We start from the raw sequence: 19,749 nt of genomic DNA, 5'->3' as shown, positions 1-19,749 counted from the left end.
AATGCCAGTATTTCCTTTACTCCAGCTTCAGTCATTATAATGGTATTCTGCGAAGAAATGGTATGTGCATGAATGAAATGGATCTTGGATTTTTGTTGAAGGCTCGTGCTTCTGCATCAGCTTTAAATGACAGAAAAGCTATGTCAGTTTGTAACTGCTGTTCTTAAATTACTGAGAATCTCAGTCAAAGATGTTGACACTCAGCACTCAAAACGCTTAGCCAACCTCTTGTACTGACTGGTGCTTGGCTTTTGAACACAATTGGATGAAATATTGGAAGAAAATAATTAGTATATATTTCCACCTCTTGGCTCTGCCCCTGAATATTTTTGAGGTCTAATTATCACCAAGCAGCAACTGCTACTCTTTTACCTTCCAGAGAAATGTTTCTTAACATTGGCAGCACAGTTCAAAGTTCAGTTTTCTTGAAACACCAGTGTGAAACAGCCCTACTTTTGGATATTAGAAGAACAAAAGCTGCAGATGTTGGAATCCTCCAGCAATATGTTTGCTTGCTTTGAACTTCTTTGAGATCCACAGTCATAATGGGATTACAGGTTTTGGTTTGCTCTTGTGAAGGAGTTTACGAGAGTCTAAATCCATACAAATCCCACCCAACTTGAATCTTCTAAGAGTGAAGGGTCCATGTCTATGACCTCACTACAGCATAAATGTCTTGGCAAACATTTGTTGCTTTTTTGATTTTTCACAGAATTGGGTTACATTTTAATATGCAATATAATAATTGTCAGGTGCATAAATCTTTTATCCAAAATTCTGAAAATGGAAACCTCCAAAAAAGGAACATTTTTTTCCCATGGAATTCTGGTTTGGTGCCAAACATGATGTGATCCATCCCCTCGTCTCAATGCTAGTAATTTTATGGTCTATCTCATTTCATTGACTGCACCCCCCCCCCCCATCCTTGTCCAACGCCACCGCCCCCAGGGGCATATCTACGCAAAGTAGCACCTCTGGCAGGGGTGGCCAATGTGTTAAAATAAATGGTGACGAGGAGGTCTCATGAGAGCTCGCCTTGGTGGCCACCATGTTGTATAATTGAGAGCGAACTGCTGCTGTCCCTTCAAGCCGCCGTTGCTATTATTCTATTATCTGAAGAATTCTGGAAAGTGTCTGGTCCCAATGGTTTTGGATAAAAGATTGCGTCTGTATTTGAACTTACCTCCATTTTCTCTCTTCTCCCGCCACCAAAGTTGGTAGAAACAGATGCATCTAATGTTTTGCTTCATATCCAGCCGTCAGTGAAATACTACGCAAATTTGGTGGCTCCTTCTGTGGCAAGTATGTCAGAGCACAAGAAGTTGTTCTTGCATCAGATGAAAGTTTCAAAAGGCTGCAAAGTTGAAAATTACACTAGTGAAGCTAAAATGGAACAGTATTTTGTTCATTAAATAGAAAATAGTCAGCAGGAAAGACTGTGGGAAGGCATGATTAACATTTTGTGTCAAAGACCCTTTGTCAGCTCTGGAATAAAGACAAGCTTGTGAAGCTGCAGGAAGGTGAGTGGGACGTCTCTGTACATGATATCCCATGGTAGACATCCGTCATCATCAACTTGCAGTTCTGACAAAGGACTTGGGACCAGACACTATTCCTTTCCACTGATTTGGCCTAATCAGAATATTTACAACATTTTGCAGTGCAGTAAAGTGCTGGGGAAAGTCAGCAGGTCGTGCAACATCCTTGTTGAGTAAAAGGCAAGTTGACATTTGAGCCTGAGCCCTTCTTCAAGGAGCACATGGTTATTTCCAGTGCCTTGTTTGTTTCCAGATTCTGAGACTTTTTATTTGCTTTGAGTAGCTAGTTGTAGTGAATGTTGAGCAATGGAAAAGGCAAAATGACATTCAAATGCTTCTTGCAATCCATATGCTCTTCAATTAGCCACTTGGCCAGCCCAATTTCACATCGAAGGCAGAATGATGACATTCACCAGAAACTTTGTGATGACTTCCAACTGTACTGCTTATTAATTGGTGTCAACTTGTAGCCGGTGATGCAACTTTTAGTGGGCTAATTTATCAATACGGTATTTGTGTAACTTACAGAGTGACATCTGTACAATGAGAAAAATTCACTTCCACTAACCAGGCAGTGAGCTTGTCTCTAAAGATCTTATGAATTGTTGTTAGATTTTTTTCAGTGCTGCACGTCCTGTTTGGGTGCAGGGTGGTAAGAGATTAAATCGGAAGCACCTCTTTAAATCTTTCATAGTCTTCTGCCCTTCAAATGTTATCATTGCAGTTCAAATTGGGAAGCAGCGCTCGGTGGTTTCATTCTATCCATATTTGATTTCATTGCATCTCCATGACGCTTTCGCGAGTTTGTAATTTTGGGAGTTGACAGCCTTCCACTCTGATCGACGATGGAATGTTGTGTTGCTGTGCAAAATTTCTCTTCAAAACATTCTGAACTCCTCTTGCCTTGATTTGTGGAGTGATCATGACCTGGTGGCTTAAACATCCTGCATGGTCTCTATCATTTAGAAAAGTTGCCCAGGAATCCTGAATGTAATCCATGCGCAGACTTTATGGAATGTGGCCTAATGTATTAATTTAATGTTGAATTATTTAATTCACTCCTGATTGTTGCCCCATCAACTCGATTCATTTCCCTTCACTACTGAGGTGCAGTGGCTGCAGCATCTACGCCAAATTACACCTCAGCTTCTCCAGTGTTATCTTCAAAACCCACAGTGTCGGCATCATTCAGGAAGGGGCGGGAGGCACATGGGAACAACACTGTGTGTTGATTCCCCTGTCACGTGGTGGAAATGCATTGGTGATCCAACCGTTTTGCTGGATCTAAATAATGGAATTCGCCATTCGTCATCTCTGAGAAGTATGTTCACCAGGAGGGTGACACCAGAGGACATCTGTACAAAGTGAGGGCAGAATGTTTAGGGGGGACATCAGGAGTAATTTTTTTTACACAGCATCATGGGTCCTTGGAATGCATGGCCAGGGGTGGTGGTGGAAGGTAAAGCATTTGGAACTTTTAAGAAGCTCTTAGACAGGCACATAGATGAAAGACAATAGAGGGTTATAAGGTAGGAAGGATTTAAAATTTTTTTGGTAGGAATATATAGGTCGGCACAACATCAAAGGCCGAAGGGCCTGTTCTGTGTTGTAGTGTTCTATGTTCTAAATAACCAAGCAACCATAAGGTAAAGCATTTGGAGCTTTTAAGAAGCTCTTAGACAGGCACATAGATGAAAGACCATAGAGGGTTACAAGGTAGGAAGGATTTAAAATTTTGTAGTGTTCTATGTTCTAAATAAATGATCTCTTGGATACAAACCAAGCAACCATAATGGTTGATGTTACATTAACCCAGTTCATTTGATATTTTTACTTTGTCAAGATCTTGCTGCTTTGAACATGGTCTGTATCCAGAAAACCAATCTGAAGTTTAAAAAAAATAGAAATGATGTTACTCAGGTGTTAAAACAATAAGAATAAGTATTTACCAACCTAATATCGCGAGATCCTAATATCCATGAACTTGTCTTTCTCTAATAACTTGGGGGTTGCCTTGAGTGTAAAAGGTATGGCAAGTTGATGGCTGGAGAAAGTTGAAAACGAAAATGGCTGTTCCACAGTAAAACCACGAGAGCTAGTGGTTTGGTGAGCATGGGCCAAAGGTGTGGAAAGGTTATAATATTTTGAGGTTTATAGAAAATGGGAAACACAGAGCAAACAGAAAAACCATTTGAATTCTTTCCAAAGGTTGAGTCCGTGGCAATTGTTCTCGTGCAATGTTCGAACACCGTTTTGCCTGAAGATCTCTCTTTTGGAGCAATGAAGCTTGTGTCCTCGCATTTTTAATATGAATATTGTCTTCTGTGAAATGTTGCAAATTCATGCAGATTCTTACAAAATAGATGAAATATTTTTGTATTTTGTGTATTCTCCACTCAAGTGTTTGGTCTCTGATCTGAAGCACTGTTTTTGTATTTAAAAGAACATATTGACTGTCTGACTGTTCAAAGGCTACCAGCAACAACATTTAAGTGGGACTTTTTGTGAACCAAATGCTCAAATTTAATTTCAGATTGTGTATTGACCTTATATGGCAGAAAATTCTTAAATCTTTACCTTGAATCTGCACAATTTATCCAGAGAGATGCAGCTTGACACTGGTCAATTAGAAATATTCAGCATATCTCAATTTACATCAGCTGGAGTTGGTTTGGGAAAGTGGTGTTAAACACCATATGAGGTTAGTTTTCATCCAATTATTTCTACAAAGTACATACATTTAAAGAATGGAGAACAATTGGGAAGCCTTCTTTGCCCACCGGGTTACCAGTAAAGAAGCACTAAATGTTTGTCTGAAGACGCTCTGTATTTAATATTTGAAATTCTCAATTAATTGGGAGAAACATTGTATTTTAACTCATTAAATATTGCATGCAAATTGTGATACCTGATCATTTAAATTTGTTATTTGATTTATTTGGAAATCAGAGTTGAATCAGATTTTCAAAAGGTAAATTAATTCTGGCAGTCCAAGTAATTTTTTTTGGTCAAAGCATTCCAGGGAAAGATCAGATAATTTGTAAATGCTGTACTGTCTTGAACTAGAAGTCTTCAACTGTTTGAAATTGTAAATTCTTTGCAGGAAGATGGAGGAGTTGAAAATACAAAAAAATCTGAAGACGTTGCAGAGGTTGAAAGTACCAAAACATCACTTCCTCGTGTCTCTGGTAATTAAAATTTTCACTTCAATTTAAACTGAGTAACCAAGGAATTTTAATTTCATGTCAAGATAGATTACCTCATTCAATTTATGCTTGCCTTTCAGGATAGAGTGTCATTATAAAAGAAGATTTGAGCTCCAGCTAAAATCCAAATTGCCATTGTTTAGGCTAATGCAAAATGTTGATCCAGTGGGTGGGGGGGGGGGGGGGAGGTGTCCAGACCTGGTTTCCTCCAGAAAGGGACAGGGATGATTAAGCTACAAAAGGGTCACGAGCAGAGATTTGATGTCCTTGATCTGGCTTATTGCCTGTTAGTAGGTTGGAACATTTTGGGTGTATTGCAGTTTGTCCACTAGGTATTAAAATAAGTTGGTGGGACCTGATTCTGTGGCTGGATTGGGTTCAATGTTCTGGCTATGCCCCATCTTGGAGCAAAGACTCTCTGGCCTCTGGTTCAGACTGTTTGTCCTTGTCTGAAAGAGATGTAATTCAGCGGCATAACTTCCATCTGTTAATACAGCAATAGCTGTACATCGCAATATGATGTGGTGCCTGCCCCATTGACCACCGCCAGTGGGCTGATCTCGCCTCAAACCGTGCATCTTGGCGCCTCACAGTTTGGCGGGCAGCAACCTCCTTTGAAGAAGACCGCAGAGCCCACCTCACTGACAAAAGGCAAAGGAGGAAAAACCCAACCCCAACCCACCAATTTTCCCCTGCAGCCGCTGCAACCGTGTCTGCCTGTCCCGCATCGGACTGGTCAGCCACAAACGAGCCTGCAGCTGACGTGGACTTTTACCCCCTCCATAAATCCTCGTCCGCGAAGCCAAGCCAAAGAGCTGTACATCGCAATATCATGTTTCCACTTCCTTCTGACTGCACAATCTGCACTCAGACATCCCACAATACAATTATCAAAATATCAAAGCACATGTCGGTCTTAATTTATTTTGACTGTCACAGTCATTTATCATTCTCGTGCTATTATCTGTAATCTGGATGCACTTGCAGACTCCAGCTTTCATTATTGAACCTTGCTGTTCTGCACTGATGTTTTGGATGACTGTCTACAAATCTTGACTGATGTCTTGATAATAATATCCCAACATATGATTAGATCATGCTTTATCAGCTTACTGCAACATCAGGCATTAGAGCACTGAAAAAGCCTTATTGGCCCACCGTGTCTATGCTGTCCAAGTAACTAGCATTATTTACTGGCTTTGGGCCATTGCTTTGTCCAATGGTTGTTCAAATTTTTGTCCAAATAATTAAAAAATTTGTATTTGCTTCTACCACCTTGGGCACTGTTCAAAAAAGCAACCACTTTTACAGTGAAGAATTTTCTCTGATCCCTTCTAACCATGACACTTCACTTTAACCTATGACTGCTGGTTTTGAACTTTGGTGCCCTTTGGCCACTGAGGGAAAAGTTTTTATTCAATTCATGTTATATTCTTGATGAATTTCCAGGACAATTGATGTGGAGCCAGAGTTGAATGCAGTACTGTAATGTTTTGTGACATGCTTAACTCTAAAGCCCTGGCTAATGAAAGTGTGACATTAGTCACACTGGACCTCTTGGGATTTGTCAACCTGTATTTGTAGAGTCCCTTTATTCCTCTACCTCTTGGGACCCTTTCATTCATGTTAATATTTTACCCTTAGAGCTCCTTTTTAAAAAAAAATCATGATTAAATTACAAATGCTATTTCTACACCCAGTGTTCCATTTCCTTAAAAATGCAAATGTGCTTGAAGACTTCTATCAGTCAAATGTCTGTGGATAGAGATTGGTTAACATTTTGAGTCAAAGACCCTTCAGAGATGGGAAAGAAAGTGAGGTCAAGTAGGAAGAAGGTGGGAGAGGGCAGTGGGTGGAACAAAGTCTGTAATGAGGAGAAATTAAGCCATGATCTTTGTGTTGTAAAGTTTGAATGTTGCATTGTTTGGCTCACTGACACATAATGTGCAGGCCAAAATATAAAAATAGAAAGGGTGATAGATTGGAATATAAAGAGTCAGTCTAGAACAAATTGTATCAACTTGACCTGCAAGGTTGCAGCACAGGTACATAAATAACATGGTGAAGGCAGCATATGAGATTGGTCTGTCAAGACTCAAAATGTTGACTGTCCCTTTCTCAATGAGTTTTTCCTGACCTGCCAAGTCCCTCCAGTTTGTGTTCATTCAAGATTCTAGCATCAAGATTTTTTTTTAAAGAGGTTCCTTGCATTGGGTGTTTGTTGTAGTGCAGGAGACCACAGATGGCAATGGGGTGGTGAATCAAAATGGCAACCAAGAAATTCAAGGCCACTCCTGTATTTAGTGCACAAAATAGGAGCCAGTCTGTGTTTTGTTTTCTCTAGTGCAGAGGAAACCACATAATTAGTTAATGAAGTCAAGTAGATTTGCAGCAGTGTGAGATATGGCTGCTTCACTTGGAATGATAGGGTCCTCAGATGATGGGAAGGGGAGAAATAGACAGCTGTTGTATCATCTTTGGTACCTTCCAATGCCATGAGAGTGGTCAGCAAGGCCACAAGTGGATCAGGGAGTGGCCAAATGACTGGTCACTGTGAGATGAAGAAAGATGTGATTCGAGGTGGGATCAGGTTGGAACAAGTTGAAATTGTGAATGATAATCCATTGAATGCTGAGGTTGGAAAGTGGAAAATGGGAATGTTCTGCCCCAGGTAATGAGGTGACTGGATAAATAGAAGAAAGATGGTGAAGAACTCTCTCCTTGAGGGCATTTCAGTAAAGAGGACAGTTGAGGTAGCAGTGCCTCCTTTGATGGTGAAATTGGGATAAAAGAATGACATCCTTCCTAGGCTGGGTGAGAGTATAGTCAGGCTAATTTGAGACTGGCTAGTTGCCTCTTTAGATGGAGGCAGATCCAGGAAGTGTTAGATGGGCCAGCGGCGGCCCCGATCCGGGCAAAAGCGAGGGGGAGGTGACGGCCCTGGGCTCGGTAGTGTGAGTCAGGCGGAGGCCCCGGTCCGGGCAGAAGCGAGGGGGAGGCGGTGGTCCCGGCCTCGGCAGAGTGAAGCAGGCGGAGGCCCCGAGAAGCAGGGGGAGGCCAACAGGTTGAATTGCGACCAGGTATGGTCTGACCTAGGAGGGGAGGCAGGCCCCTCCAGCCCGGGTAAGAAACCTGCATAGGAGAAGGTCACTCTGATATAAAATCTACGACCCAAGGACCTCGCTGCCAAGTCCCGGCTTGCTTGGCCACGGGACACGAACCATGGGTGTAAAGGGTGGGGCCAGTACTGCGCACACTGCGCTCCACCTAAAAGCTCCTTTGCGCAGCCCCGAGGACATGTCCACGTCCTCCCCCCCCCCCCCCATTAATGATGACCCAGCAAAAGCCCCAGCACCAATTAATCCCAATAGTCACAGCCTTGAATATGAAACCTTTGAAGTTGATGTTGACTGTGTGGTGTGGGTTGAACGTCTCGTTTCACATGTGTCTTTGACCTTGGTTTCATCACTCCCTGCTTTAAGATGGCAGAATCATATTAACAAGGATTTTTGGCTGATGTCCCCATTTAAGGCTTTGTGCACATCCACTGCCTCCATGTAGTGTCATGTGGCCCAATGACCTTACTGTCCTATTGCTCTTGAGTTTGTGCCCTAAAATTTCTGGTCAATTCATGATTTTCTGCCCCCTTTAAGCATCCCCTGCACATTTTTGATATTGAGGGCCTTGTCTGTTGTTTTGATGGTTCATAGCTGCTCTTTGGTTCCTTTTATCTTGGGTTCCTTGGACGTTCACTCTCACAGAATTATGTTTGTCTTGAACACATTTAAATTTTGACTGATTGGGTATAGCACTGCCTGCCCTGATTTATTCATTCAGCTGATTCTTGTAAGGTTTATTTTTTAAAAAATTAGAATTTTAAGCTTCATCTTCTAAAGGTGTCTTTTGGAGTTTAATAGGTGCAAGAAGGATTTCCAGATTCTGCAGCTAAATGCAAATCTAAGCCAAACATTGGTCTTCTTTGAAGAGAAATGAGTGTTGCTTGGCTTTTTAAAAATCTGTCACATTTTCAAGTGACTTGTACATGTTTCGAGTTTGTTTATGCCCAGAGTTTGATGGTCTGTCCTCTTTTGCCCAAGTTACCTCTCCAATTTGGTCAATTCTGTTGTAATCCACTTGATTATACTGAAGCTAGGCTTGAGACATTATCCTAATTCATGTGATTTTTTTTTTTGTACCTTAACCATTAATTACTAGAAGGGTTGTCTGAGTGGTGGATATTGACATGGAATATTGTCTTGAAGATTCTGAATAGCCTGTACAATGAATTCACTCCTTTGGCTGAGATCTCTGCACAAGCCAATAATTCAAATCAATAAACTACGAGATCTGTCTGAGACTGTTGAGCCACAGCCTGAAATGAACTCTCGAAGTCACTCCTTTAATACAGTCTGTTAGTCATCTGTCAATCTCTGATTACCACCATTCTATTGGTGGGAACAGATATGATGGGAGTAGTTTTCAGATGTTGATGCTTGTCCTATTGTTTATTGGCATAAAGTTGGAGACGAGCAAGGAAACCTGATCTTCAGCTGGTGAATGTTTATGGCTATCTGGAAGCAGACAGATGATATCTGGGCACAGAATAAGGAAAGGTTCATAATCTATCAAGATTAGTTTGATGACATCACCATTAAGACTGCTGAGTTCCATAGATATTTCAATCAGACTATTTTTGGTAAGTAGAGGGAGAACAAGTATAAATCACAATTTAAAAAAAAATTGACTTTGGGCATAGAGCACAGTAACAGGCCACTTGGGCCCATGTGTTCATGCTGCCCAATTTACACCCAATTAACGTACACCCCTGGAACATTTCAAATGGTGGGAGGAAACTGGAGCCTGAGGGAAAACCTATGTAGATACTGGGAGAACATGCAAACTCATACAGTGTAGGATTTGATTACCAATTGTTGGCACTGTAAAGGCGTTGTGCTAACCGTTATACCAACTGTGCTGCCCTTGAGTCCTTCAGCCAATGCATGGATTGTGAATGTTGCAGTTATTTATAGCCCCGTCATCATGCGCTGGCCTTGGCAACTCAAGAAGCTATTCATGAGGCACAATTAACGATAAGAACATCACACCAATGAAATTTGCTTCTTAATCTTGGTCTTCTATCAAATAAGTGATGGAAGATTTAACTGACAATGCTATTAAGTACTGCAGTACAGTAAAACCCCTGGTATCTAGAACCTATGATTCAGCATAAATGATTTGCTGGAGAAACTCAGGTGGTCAAACAGTGTCCTTTATGTAGTAAATCTAAAAATACATAACCGATGTTTCATGCTTGGACCCTTCATCAAGGCCATACATTTTTACCTTTTCTACATGAAGGGCACTGAGTTTCTCCAGCATTTTGTGTTTTGACTTCAACCACAGTGTTTGCAGATTTTCATGATTTACAGAGAATTTGCCAGTAACTTGAGATTGCATGAGCTGACCTCTAGTGGGCAGCAATTTTAAACTTTTGTATTTTTACCTATTTGCGTTTTTTTTTGTCAATTGCTTGAATTGTGGATAAGAGATTTTGCTGTACTTAGTTAATCTGCCATTTAATGCTCATTTTGAGTTTTGCCAGGACCACTTGACACCACACTATTGATTCTCAGAGATAAGACTGAGTGACCATCGTTGATATTATTGCTCCACCCAAACCTTGGCTATTTCAATCGGTATTGGTGGATCTTCACCAAAATTTGCTGTCGAACACTGCAGTTCTTTTGGTGAAGACACAGGCGTGGTAAATTCTGGCCTTGTCAACCATATGGGAGATCTTGCCACTGGTGGTGGTGGATCTAAGCATGGCAAGTAAGCGATTCACTGATGCCTTAGAACTCTTAAAAATACTTGTTCTGATCATTAGAATTTGTAAAAATGTGAGGTGAAGGACTTTGGGAAGGCAAACCAAGGTGGGACATGCACCGCAAATGGTAGGGCACTGAGGAGTGTATAGAACAGAGGGATCTGTGAATACAGGTATATAATTCACTGGAAGTGGTGACATGGGTTATAAAGGGAGCTTTTGGCATCTTGACCTTCATCAATTAAAGTATTGAGTACAGGAGTTGGGATATTATGCTGAAGTTGTACAAGACCAAATTTGAAGTATTTTGTGCAGTTTTGGTCACCTAACTGCAGGAAAGATATCAATAAAATTTTGAGAGTGTGGGGAACATTTATGAGAAAGTTGCCAGGACATGAGGAACTGATTTTTGGGGAAAGGTTAAACAAGTGAGGACTTAATTTAGAGTACAAAAGCAGGAAGATGTGAAGAGAGTACAGTAAATGCAAGCAAGCTTTTTCCACTGAGATTGGGTGAGATACAAATGAGAGGACAAGAGTTAAGGGTGAAAGGGGAGAAGGAAGTTTAAAGGAAGCACAAGGAGGAACTTCATGTCGAGTGGTGGTAGTGTGGAATGAACTGCCAGTAGAATTGGTAAATGCAGGCTCAATTTTGAGGTTGAGAAAAAAAATGGATGGATACATGGACTTAAGGGGTTTGGAGGGATATGAACTGAGTGCAAGTCAGTGGGCCCAGGCAGAAAAATAGTTTACCACAGACAAGATGGGCTATAATGTTCTATAAACTCCGTTCAGCAGCATTTTGGTTACAATGACAGTTGAGCAAAATCTAACTTTGGCCGACAAATTTCACTTGATGTCTTGATTTGTGTGGAGTAATAGGTCAGGTCCCATTAGCTCTCTGCTGCTAATTTCAGATTTTAAAATGCGGTTGTATTGTCAATTTACACCGTGATTTGCAGCCGATGATGCGCACTGGTTAAGTTCCTGATGGCCCCATCAAATGCGCTGTGCCATATTTTAAATTGTCCATTGCCTGTATTGGCTCTCAAGCTGCACGCTGAGTTTAAAAGGAAGACCATGAATATAAAACTCTATTAAAAAAAACTGTAGTTGTTCAACACCTAAAAATACTGAAGGTATGGGCAAGAGGAACAAGTTTTTTTTAAAGACCATTGTAGCAATGTGAGAATGTGCGAAAATCTTTAAAGTAGCCATCAAACTTGAATTTGACAAACTAAATTATAAGGTAGAAAAAAAATCAGATTTTGCAGAATCTGTGGACTTTTTTAATAATTATGATATTTGGTCCAAAGATCATTGAGGACATCAGCCTTTGCAATCCTGAGCAATTTGTTTCTAAGCAAATTTTCTACTTTGACCATGGCCTAAATAAAGAAATATAGATCAACATTGTATTAATAAGAATGTTCTGATTTACCTTGTAAATTAATTGCAAACTTCCCTTTAGAGTCTTTCCAAGGCTATTCCAACGAGACTCTTCCAAAGGACCCTGTTTGGTTTTCTTAGCAGAATGCTTCATGTTGCAAATGCACATTCCTGATAAGCATTGCGAGAATTTTCATTCATTGGATAGTTTGGGATGTCTTTCTAAATAGTGAAGAAATAAGTTATTAAACCAAAGGTTTTGGCATTGAAACATGAAAGCTCGATGGGGAGGAGAAGGGAGAGATTGGTGAAATATGGAGAAATGTAGCTTCAATGTTCAAAATCCACTAATTTAGCATTTCAGCCTTGACACCTTGTGGATTTCTTTGAGCATGAATTTAGCTACTTAATTATTATGTACTCAGACTTGTTTTGATTTATTTTTTTAATGTACCTCCACAGCCTGTTCAGTGTTTTGGACCTTGTGAATGTATAGATCTGAGGTTGGTTTGTTTTTCCAGATGGTGGCGTTGAGTACCATCCAGGCAAGATTCGACAGAGCAGCTATGAAAAGACATTGACTAAAGAACAAGTGGAGGAAGAGCAACGGTATGTCAACTGATAAAAATTTGAGTGAACTGCCAAAACTTGTCCCCTTCTGTAAACTTCAAATATTCTGATAATTTTAATTCAGAAGTAAGCGTCTAAAATAAGTAGCTCTGCACTGTGGAAACTATGTAAAATTTGCATCACCATATTTTTAGGAACTTGTCTGCCAAGTGGCACCATGGTGGCAAGTCAGGGAAAGATTTTGGAAATGGTACTATTTAAGCCTTGGAGTATCAACTAAGCCCGAGTTGTGTCAAGATCTTGATGCGCACCAAGTCAAAAGCCTTGCAGGAGCTGTGAGTTGGCGAGTCTGTCGTACGACCAATGAGAAATGAACAGAACCTGAATGTCATCAACTCTTGCTAGTTTCCCCCTTTTTACTGAATGGTAGATATGGTTGAGTAATGTGCAGTAAGTGTTGAAAAATGGTGGGCTTCAGTGTGCCTCTTATGTTTTGTAATTTGTGTCTGCTTTGAATTTGAATTCATTTTAAAACTTGTGGAAATGAACAGTTCTAAGCCCCTGAAATGAGAGACTTCCTGCAATTTCCAAAAAACCTTTGAGTGAAGCAGTGCACGGAATTGACATCCATTTGCATGTGGAAAGCAAAATTGTAGTTGGAACCATGTTGGAAACTGAAAGAAACAAAATTTGATGCAGGATAGGGGTTAGAGAACATACATTAGTGTGCATTTCTCACATTTTATTTGACCTTGCAGTGAGTAGAGCATTTCTTGAGTAAATGTGAATTGAAGTTATTTTGATTCCGTATGAAGGGAATATATCGCCCAATTCATTGAATCATAATCCTTTCCTTAAGGTCCCTTGTTTTTGTAATTAATTGCTTTTATTTATACCATAACTAGTGTTGATGCTAACCAGGCCGTTTGTTCACAAATCTGGAATGAATAGCATTGTTTAATTTGCACAGTTTAAGTTGCATTTCCCGTTTTATAAACCGAACTAATGATGCAGATCATTTATCTGATCCAATATTCTTCATTGGTTTATTTTTCCAGCCCTTCTTGTTTTCAGTGCTCAGTAATCATATTACAGTTAATACATGGCCAAAATGTACACCATTTGAAACAGTGATATGGTTTATTTACAAAAGTGCAGAAGCAATCTAACCCGTCACGCAGCATCCTGATGGTCTGAGTTTCTCCAGCATTTTTGTGTATTGCACTAGACCCCAAAGTTTCTTATTCATCTCCACGAGGTTCAATCAATGTTTCACTGTCCCAACATCTAAGTGAACTTTTTGTAGTCGTATACTTGAGCAAACTGCTCTTCACTAACCTCTGAGAATTTTGGGGATGCATCCATGAGCAATTCCTCACTTGCATAACAACTGGACACATTGATGCTCTTCAATATGTTCCCAATGTGCATGAGTGGTCAATTCTATTTATCATGGTAGATTGTACTTTTGGGAGCTTTGGCACAAACTTTTTTTTTACACCATAAATCACATTAGCCATGATGTACACTTTTTCTTTTTCACACATATACAGTGACTTTTTCTCCCCCCCCCTCCCTTGAGGGTATTTTCTGATATGTGGGGAGGAAAAAACAAAACCATGAATTATGGTTCAGAAATTCCAGCAATAAAATGTCACAAGTCATTAGATCAGATAGTATTTATTTTCATGTAATAAACCAGAAATGTCACAGTGCACAGAATCGCCGGTAGCATTGCCTGGTGCCCCAAGCAGCCAGAGAAAGAGAAGCAAAAGAGAATCCCTCCAGAGTCTGAGTGTTGAGGTTCACTTCCAGCATATCGGCAGCTGCACAAGGCTCAAACCGTTGCCAAACAGAGCCCATATTCAAACCTCCAACAGGTGGAGGAAGCCTTCATTGCCCAGGGCCCTTTCAGAGCCCTTCTTGCCCTCAGCACACTGGGTCCAAAACCTGGAACCTATGAGCCAGAGCAGGTTCCCTGGTCGCCAGTCACTTGCAGCCATTGTGGATCCCTCAGCCACTGAGCCCCTTACTGCTCTGACTCCATGGCCAACATCCTGTAGGGTCCTTCGGCTGCTCAGAGCTTTGCTGGTCTGTGGGTGTGGTCACTGTCCTGTAGGCGATCCGCTCTTCCCCCTTCTCAATGGTGGGGGGGTTTCCCCTGTGTTTCTGGCTCTCTGCATCAGTCTGCTGCTATGCCCAGAGTCCACAACCCCTCATAGCTACTGCCGAGCTCAGGCACTGCCCTTGGTTGCAGGATTTTGGTTTTAAAAGACTCTTTTTCCTGATAGGCCATTTAATGCCTGTAGTGAGCAGCTGGCATTAGAACCGAGCGTTGAACCCTTCAGAGCAGCCCAGTGTCTCCACTCTCCTGGGTTTACCTGAGTAAAATTTAAATATTCGTGGGGTAGGGTCAAATTGTTTTTGGGGCTGTTCACATGACTTGAGCAATTTTGTATTTCTGGAATGCAATGTGGGTACTATTGAAATCTGAGAAATTCTAGATGGCTTCTAATGAAGTTTAAACCAACTCAGGATATCATCTGATAAAGTTTTCACAGCTAACTTGAACTTAATTTCCCACAAATTTTGTTCCAATTTGAGCTTTCATCTTGAACACTGACACTTTTCTAGTTTGTATGACGCCAAAAATATTATGCAAATGATCAGGGATAAATTTAAATAGCTTGGTAGTGAACAACTTTGTCCTCGGGGTTTCAGACTCTGAGGGAGCAGTGGACTGGCACAGGGCACCAGTAACTGGAAGACCTTCTTTTTCCCCCCCCCCCCAGCAAAAAAGAAGCAGAGGAGAAGACCCTAAGGAGGGTGACAGACCAGTGAGGGGCTCTGCGACTGCGTGCTGTTAGTGACTTGCGGTTAAGGATCCCACAAAGGCTGCTGGTGACGAGGTTGGCTCATGAGTATCACAACTTGGATTTGAGAGGATGCTGAGGCCAAGGAGGGCTCCTGAAGTGCCCTGGGGTCTGGAGGCTTCCTCCTCATGTCTGAGATTTGGATTGTTCAGGTTGCTGATGGTCTGAGGCTTGTGTAGCCGTATTGGAGGCAAATCCGTGGACATTGATTCTGGAGGACAGACAGACTTTCTTTTGCTTTTCTTTCTCTGACTTTAAGGGGTGCCTGCTATCTGCCTTGTGGCAGATGAAAGGCAAATTTGTGTAATATTTCACTTCTATTTTATTGCATGACAATAGATAATATCTGATCTGGAAATAGTGTCTGATCTAAACTTGCCTGTAGCTTTGAAAGTTGAGCGCTGGTCAGGTTTGAATACCAATGAACAAAATTTGCTCGGGGGATGCACGGCTTATAAAATCTCATCAAACTTTGGCTGGCTTGGGAAATTACGTTGACCCAGATTTCTCTGAAGACCAGGATTTTAAAATGCTGGTTTAGATGTTTAAGTAATAATGAATCAAATTGATTTTGTAGTTTTAATGACCACCCCTGTGGTTTGTTTCATCGTATTAAGAATTGCTTGATAAAGTTTCATTTGGAATTCCTTCAGTTATTCAAACATGGAAGACATGACTTAAAATGCATTTGTTTCCAAGAAATTAACTCAAACAAGAACTCAAATTCTCATTGAGATTAGTAGCCATCTCAGTTTTTAGTGGCAGCATTCTTCTTGAATGAAAAGATTTGAAGAGAATTCTCCTTTGACTTTTTGTGCCCTACCTTTTAATCTGTCCCAAAGCTGTTGTGCACATTCTCAACCGAGCTGGTTGCATGGTTTGTATCTGCTGGAGTTCAGAATGAGCTGATGGGTTTGAATATATTTGGGCAGCATTCAGCTTCCTAAAAGGATGTTGATGGTTCTTTAAGTGGGTGGAAGGTTACAGAGATGTTAAAAAAGCAAAGTTTGAGGTTGCAAATGGACCAGAAATTTTGGACAACATGGTAACTACAGGAAATTGCAGCACACTTCCTGTTCCTGTCATTCCCTCTGACTATGTATAGATCCCATCATGACATTTAAATTTAAAATTCCCGGGGGTCACTATTTCTGAAGACCTTTCCTGGACTCAACACATGAATCATTGTGAAGAAAGCAGGTACTTTCTTGAGTTTGTGAAGATTTGGTATGATATTGAAAGCCTAGGCAAACTTCTACTGATGTGCAGTGGAAAGTGTAGACTGGCTGCATCACAGTCTGAAATGGGGCACCACTCTCTCTGAACAGAAAGCTCTGCAAAAGTGAGTGGAAACGGCCCAGTACATCACAGGCAAAACCCTTCCCACTATCGGGAATGCTGCTAGGAGAGTAGGGAGAGCAGCAGCAATCATCAAGGATCCACGTCACTCAGCACATGCTCTGTTCTTGTTGCAACCATCAGGAAAGAGGTATCGGTGCCACAAAATACTCACCACCAGGTTCAGGACCAGCTACTACCCTCCACCATCAGACTCAAGCAGGGACTCATTTAAGGACTCTTACTTTTGCACTTTAGTGATTTTTCCGCACCCCCCTCTGTTTTGCACAGTTTGTTTACACGTTTACATGGTGTACAGTTTTTTTGCACAATCAATAAGTGTTAATTCTGCCTCGCCTGCAGGTAAAAAGCATCTCAAGGTTGTAGGTGATGCCCTGTATACACTCTGGTAACCACTCTAAACTTTTTAATTTTGACTTTGTCTTGATTTTCATTGTGCAAACTAGACAGACAGTGCAGCCAGTTCAGTGGAAGTGTAGCACGTGTACAGTTTATCCTCTGTTCCAGAGGTTTTGTTCACATGCAGCTCTACCTGTGGTGTATGAAGTTCTTAACTATCTGCAGCAAAAATAGGGTGGTCAAGTGGGGCTTTACCAAATTTACTCTTGTATTTGTCAAAGGGAGTCATTTGGCTGTTTATCACATGAGATGCCCCAAGGATGTGGAGGATGTTATTTTGAGTAAAATTGCCAAACGAGTAAAATGAAGGGCTTGAGGAACTCGTCACTGTTGTTTGACTTTACCTAAATGAGTCGATGGACTTTTCTAAAGCATCACCAGGGGCACATAGCCCTCCTCCTGCCAACCAATCCCATCTGTCACTTTGGAATCATTCTCACCTCACCACTGGAATCATTTTCTGCTGTTCCTGATTGGACAATTGATAAACTGACTTCAAATACAAATTTTGCTTTTGATTTTGTTTTATCTGGAAAGTGGTGTTGGTGATGAAAGCAGAAGAGTACTAAGGTTTCAACATTTTTTTTAAACTGAAGACATCAATTTCTTCCTGAAATACCAGTTGCTGGAAAGTAGTGTTTGGTATTCGTCTCCATTTCTCGAACGAGTAAAATTGATTTGTGCAAAATTTCAAGGCTATTCATAAGTTGCTTTATTTTGTGCACAACATATTGCATTTGTATTTTTGAATGTTAGTGTCAATTTTGGTTTTAACATAGCTGTGCTGCTTTTTTCTTTTGAGCGTTGCCAATCTTTCTTCCTGACGTTTCATTGCAGGGTTGAGTTAACCCCCGACCTCACCTCCGTGTAGGTTCTAAGCTCGATGATTTATGTAACCATGTTTTGGTAAGGCTTGTCTATTTTCAGTATGCCCCATGCATGTTCTTCCATGTAACACTTCCCGTGTCCGTTGCTCTGACTGATTGCCTGACTATTTTTACCAAAATCTTTTCAAACCTTTTTAAAGCTTGTATTAACTGATTAAGTCACTGGAAAACTATCTTGGGAGAAGATTCAAGAAAAATTGTGAGAATATATTTAATCCCTAACCCTAATGTACAAAACCTGAATACAAGCTTCGAAAGATCCCACCCAATATATTTGTTTTGATGTTCACTGAAAAATTTTCTTGAGTACGTTATGGCTACATGGCATTCAATGATATGGTGTGTCTCCCACTTGGTGTGGGAGTTACTTGCCTCTATCTCATTTCCACCTGGTACCATCTTCACTCCTGACACAAAAATCATTGCATCGTCCATATTCTACAGATCTTTCTTCCCATTTTTATAAAGTTCCAAAAGTCAGTTTCACGGGAGGTGTAACGCTCTTATCACAGCTCATTATTTTTCACCGTTTTCCCTCTAATTGTGTGCCTTCCCATCCCCACACTGTGTAAATGCACCTACACCGACTGCCCATCCATGCATGCATTCATTCACAGATGAGGTTAGAAAGTGACTATTCTCATATTGACTGTTTTGGTGGTAATAAGCATGATTTTGATAAGTTTTTGACTGTTACCTACAAATTAAGCTGATTAAGGTATGGATTTAACTGCAGAGTTGACTCTTTCTCTCCTTTGAGGCCAGAAATAAGCTGTTGACCAAAATTTCCCTTGCTCATGACAGCTGAACGCCTGAGTCTGCTCATTTGAAAGTGGATGGTAATCTATGATTTTGATCTCTGGATCGCTCCTTCAACCTTTGTTAATAGTAATCAAGGCATTCTTGGATTTTAGAAACTTGAACTTGGGAAAAAAAAGTGAATATCTTTGTTCACATCCTGTTTCGCTTCTGAAAAGCTTGGATCACTTTTGTTCAAGGACTACATCTAGTGGCCAAAAGAGACCTGTACCCTTGGATTCTCTTGAAAACCTGGAGATTTGGTTAAATGGTCCATTTGCTTCCAAATTCTTCCACTTTCATAGCTGCTCATTACAAATTATTCCTTTGGCATCGAACACACCACAGCAACAGGCCCTTTGCCCATCTAGTTTATGCTCTACTGTCCTGGCTAATCCCATTGACCTACACCTAGGCAATAGCCTCCATTGCCCTCCCATCCATGTAGCAACTCAATCTTACCTTAAATGTCAAAATCAAGCGCACATCCACCACCTCTGCTGGCAGGTCATTCCACACTTCCATCACCCTGAGTGAAGAATTTCTTCCCAATGTTAAACATTTCACCTTTCACCCTTAACCAACATGTATTTCTTGTCTAATCTCAGTGGGGTGGAAAAGCCCTGTTTGCATTTATATACCCCAATCCCTCATTGTTCTGTGTACCTCCATCAAATCTCCCCTCATTCTTTGCTGCTTCAAAGAATAATGTTGTAACCTCTCCAACCTTTCTCTGTAGTAGTTATTGAGGTCATGGCAACATCCTTCTAAATTTTCTGCACTTTTCCAAGGTGGTATCTTTCCTGTGGGCAGGTGACCAAAAATCCACACAGTACTCCAAATTTTACCTCACCAATGCCCTAAGCAACTTCAATATAACATTTCAACTCATACTCTCAATACT

At 40.8% G+C, this 19,749-nt stretch overlaps 1 protein-coding gene across 2 annotated transcripts in view; it reads left to right on the top strand.

Moving 5' to 3' along the window:
* LOC138756649 (matrix-remodeling-associated protein 7-like) overlaps nucleotides 1-19,749 on the top strand; it is a 60,977-nt gene that overhangs the window by 31,310 nt on the left and 9,918 nt on the right. Inside the window, exons 2-4 of one of the 2 annotated variants that reach the window (XM_069923036.1) lie at nucleotides 4,642-4,726; nucleotides 12,481-12,568; nucleotides 17,998-18,066. In XM_069923036.1, coding sequence (XP_069779137.1) covers nucleotides 4,642-4,726; nucleotides 12,481-12,568; nucleotides 17,998-18,031 — 207 coding nt within the window. In that variant the 3' untranslated portion in view covers nucleotides 18,032-18,066. The remainder of the gene's footprint in view (nucleotides 1-4,641; nucleotides 4,727-12,480; nucleotides 12,569-17,997; nucleotides 18,067-19,749) is intronic. The other variant, XM_069923037.1, reaches the window with a different exon arrangement.

This window comes from Narcine bancroftii, chromosome 3 (genome assembly GCF_036971445.1).
Source record: "Narcine bancroftii isolate sNarBan1 chromosome 3, sNarBan1.hap1, whole genome shotgun sequence".
Taxonomy (NCBI): Eukaryota; Metazoa; Chordata; class Chondrichthyes; order Torpediniformes; family Narcinidae; genus Narcine; species Narcine bancroftii.
Note: the sequence above shows the minus strand (reverse complement) of the source record. Positions and strands in the feature narration are given on the sequence as shown.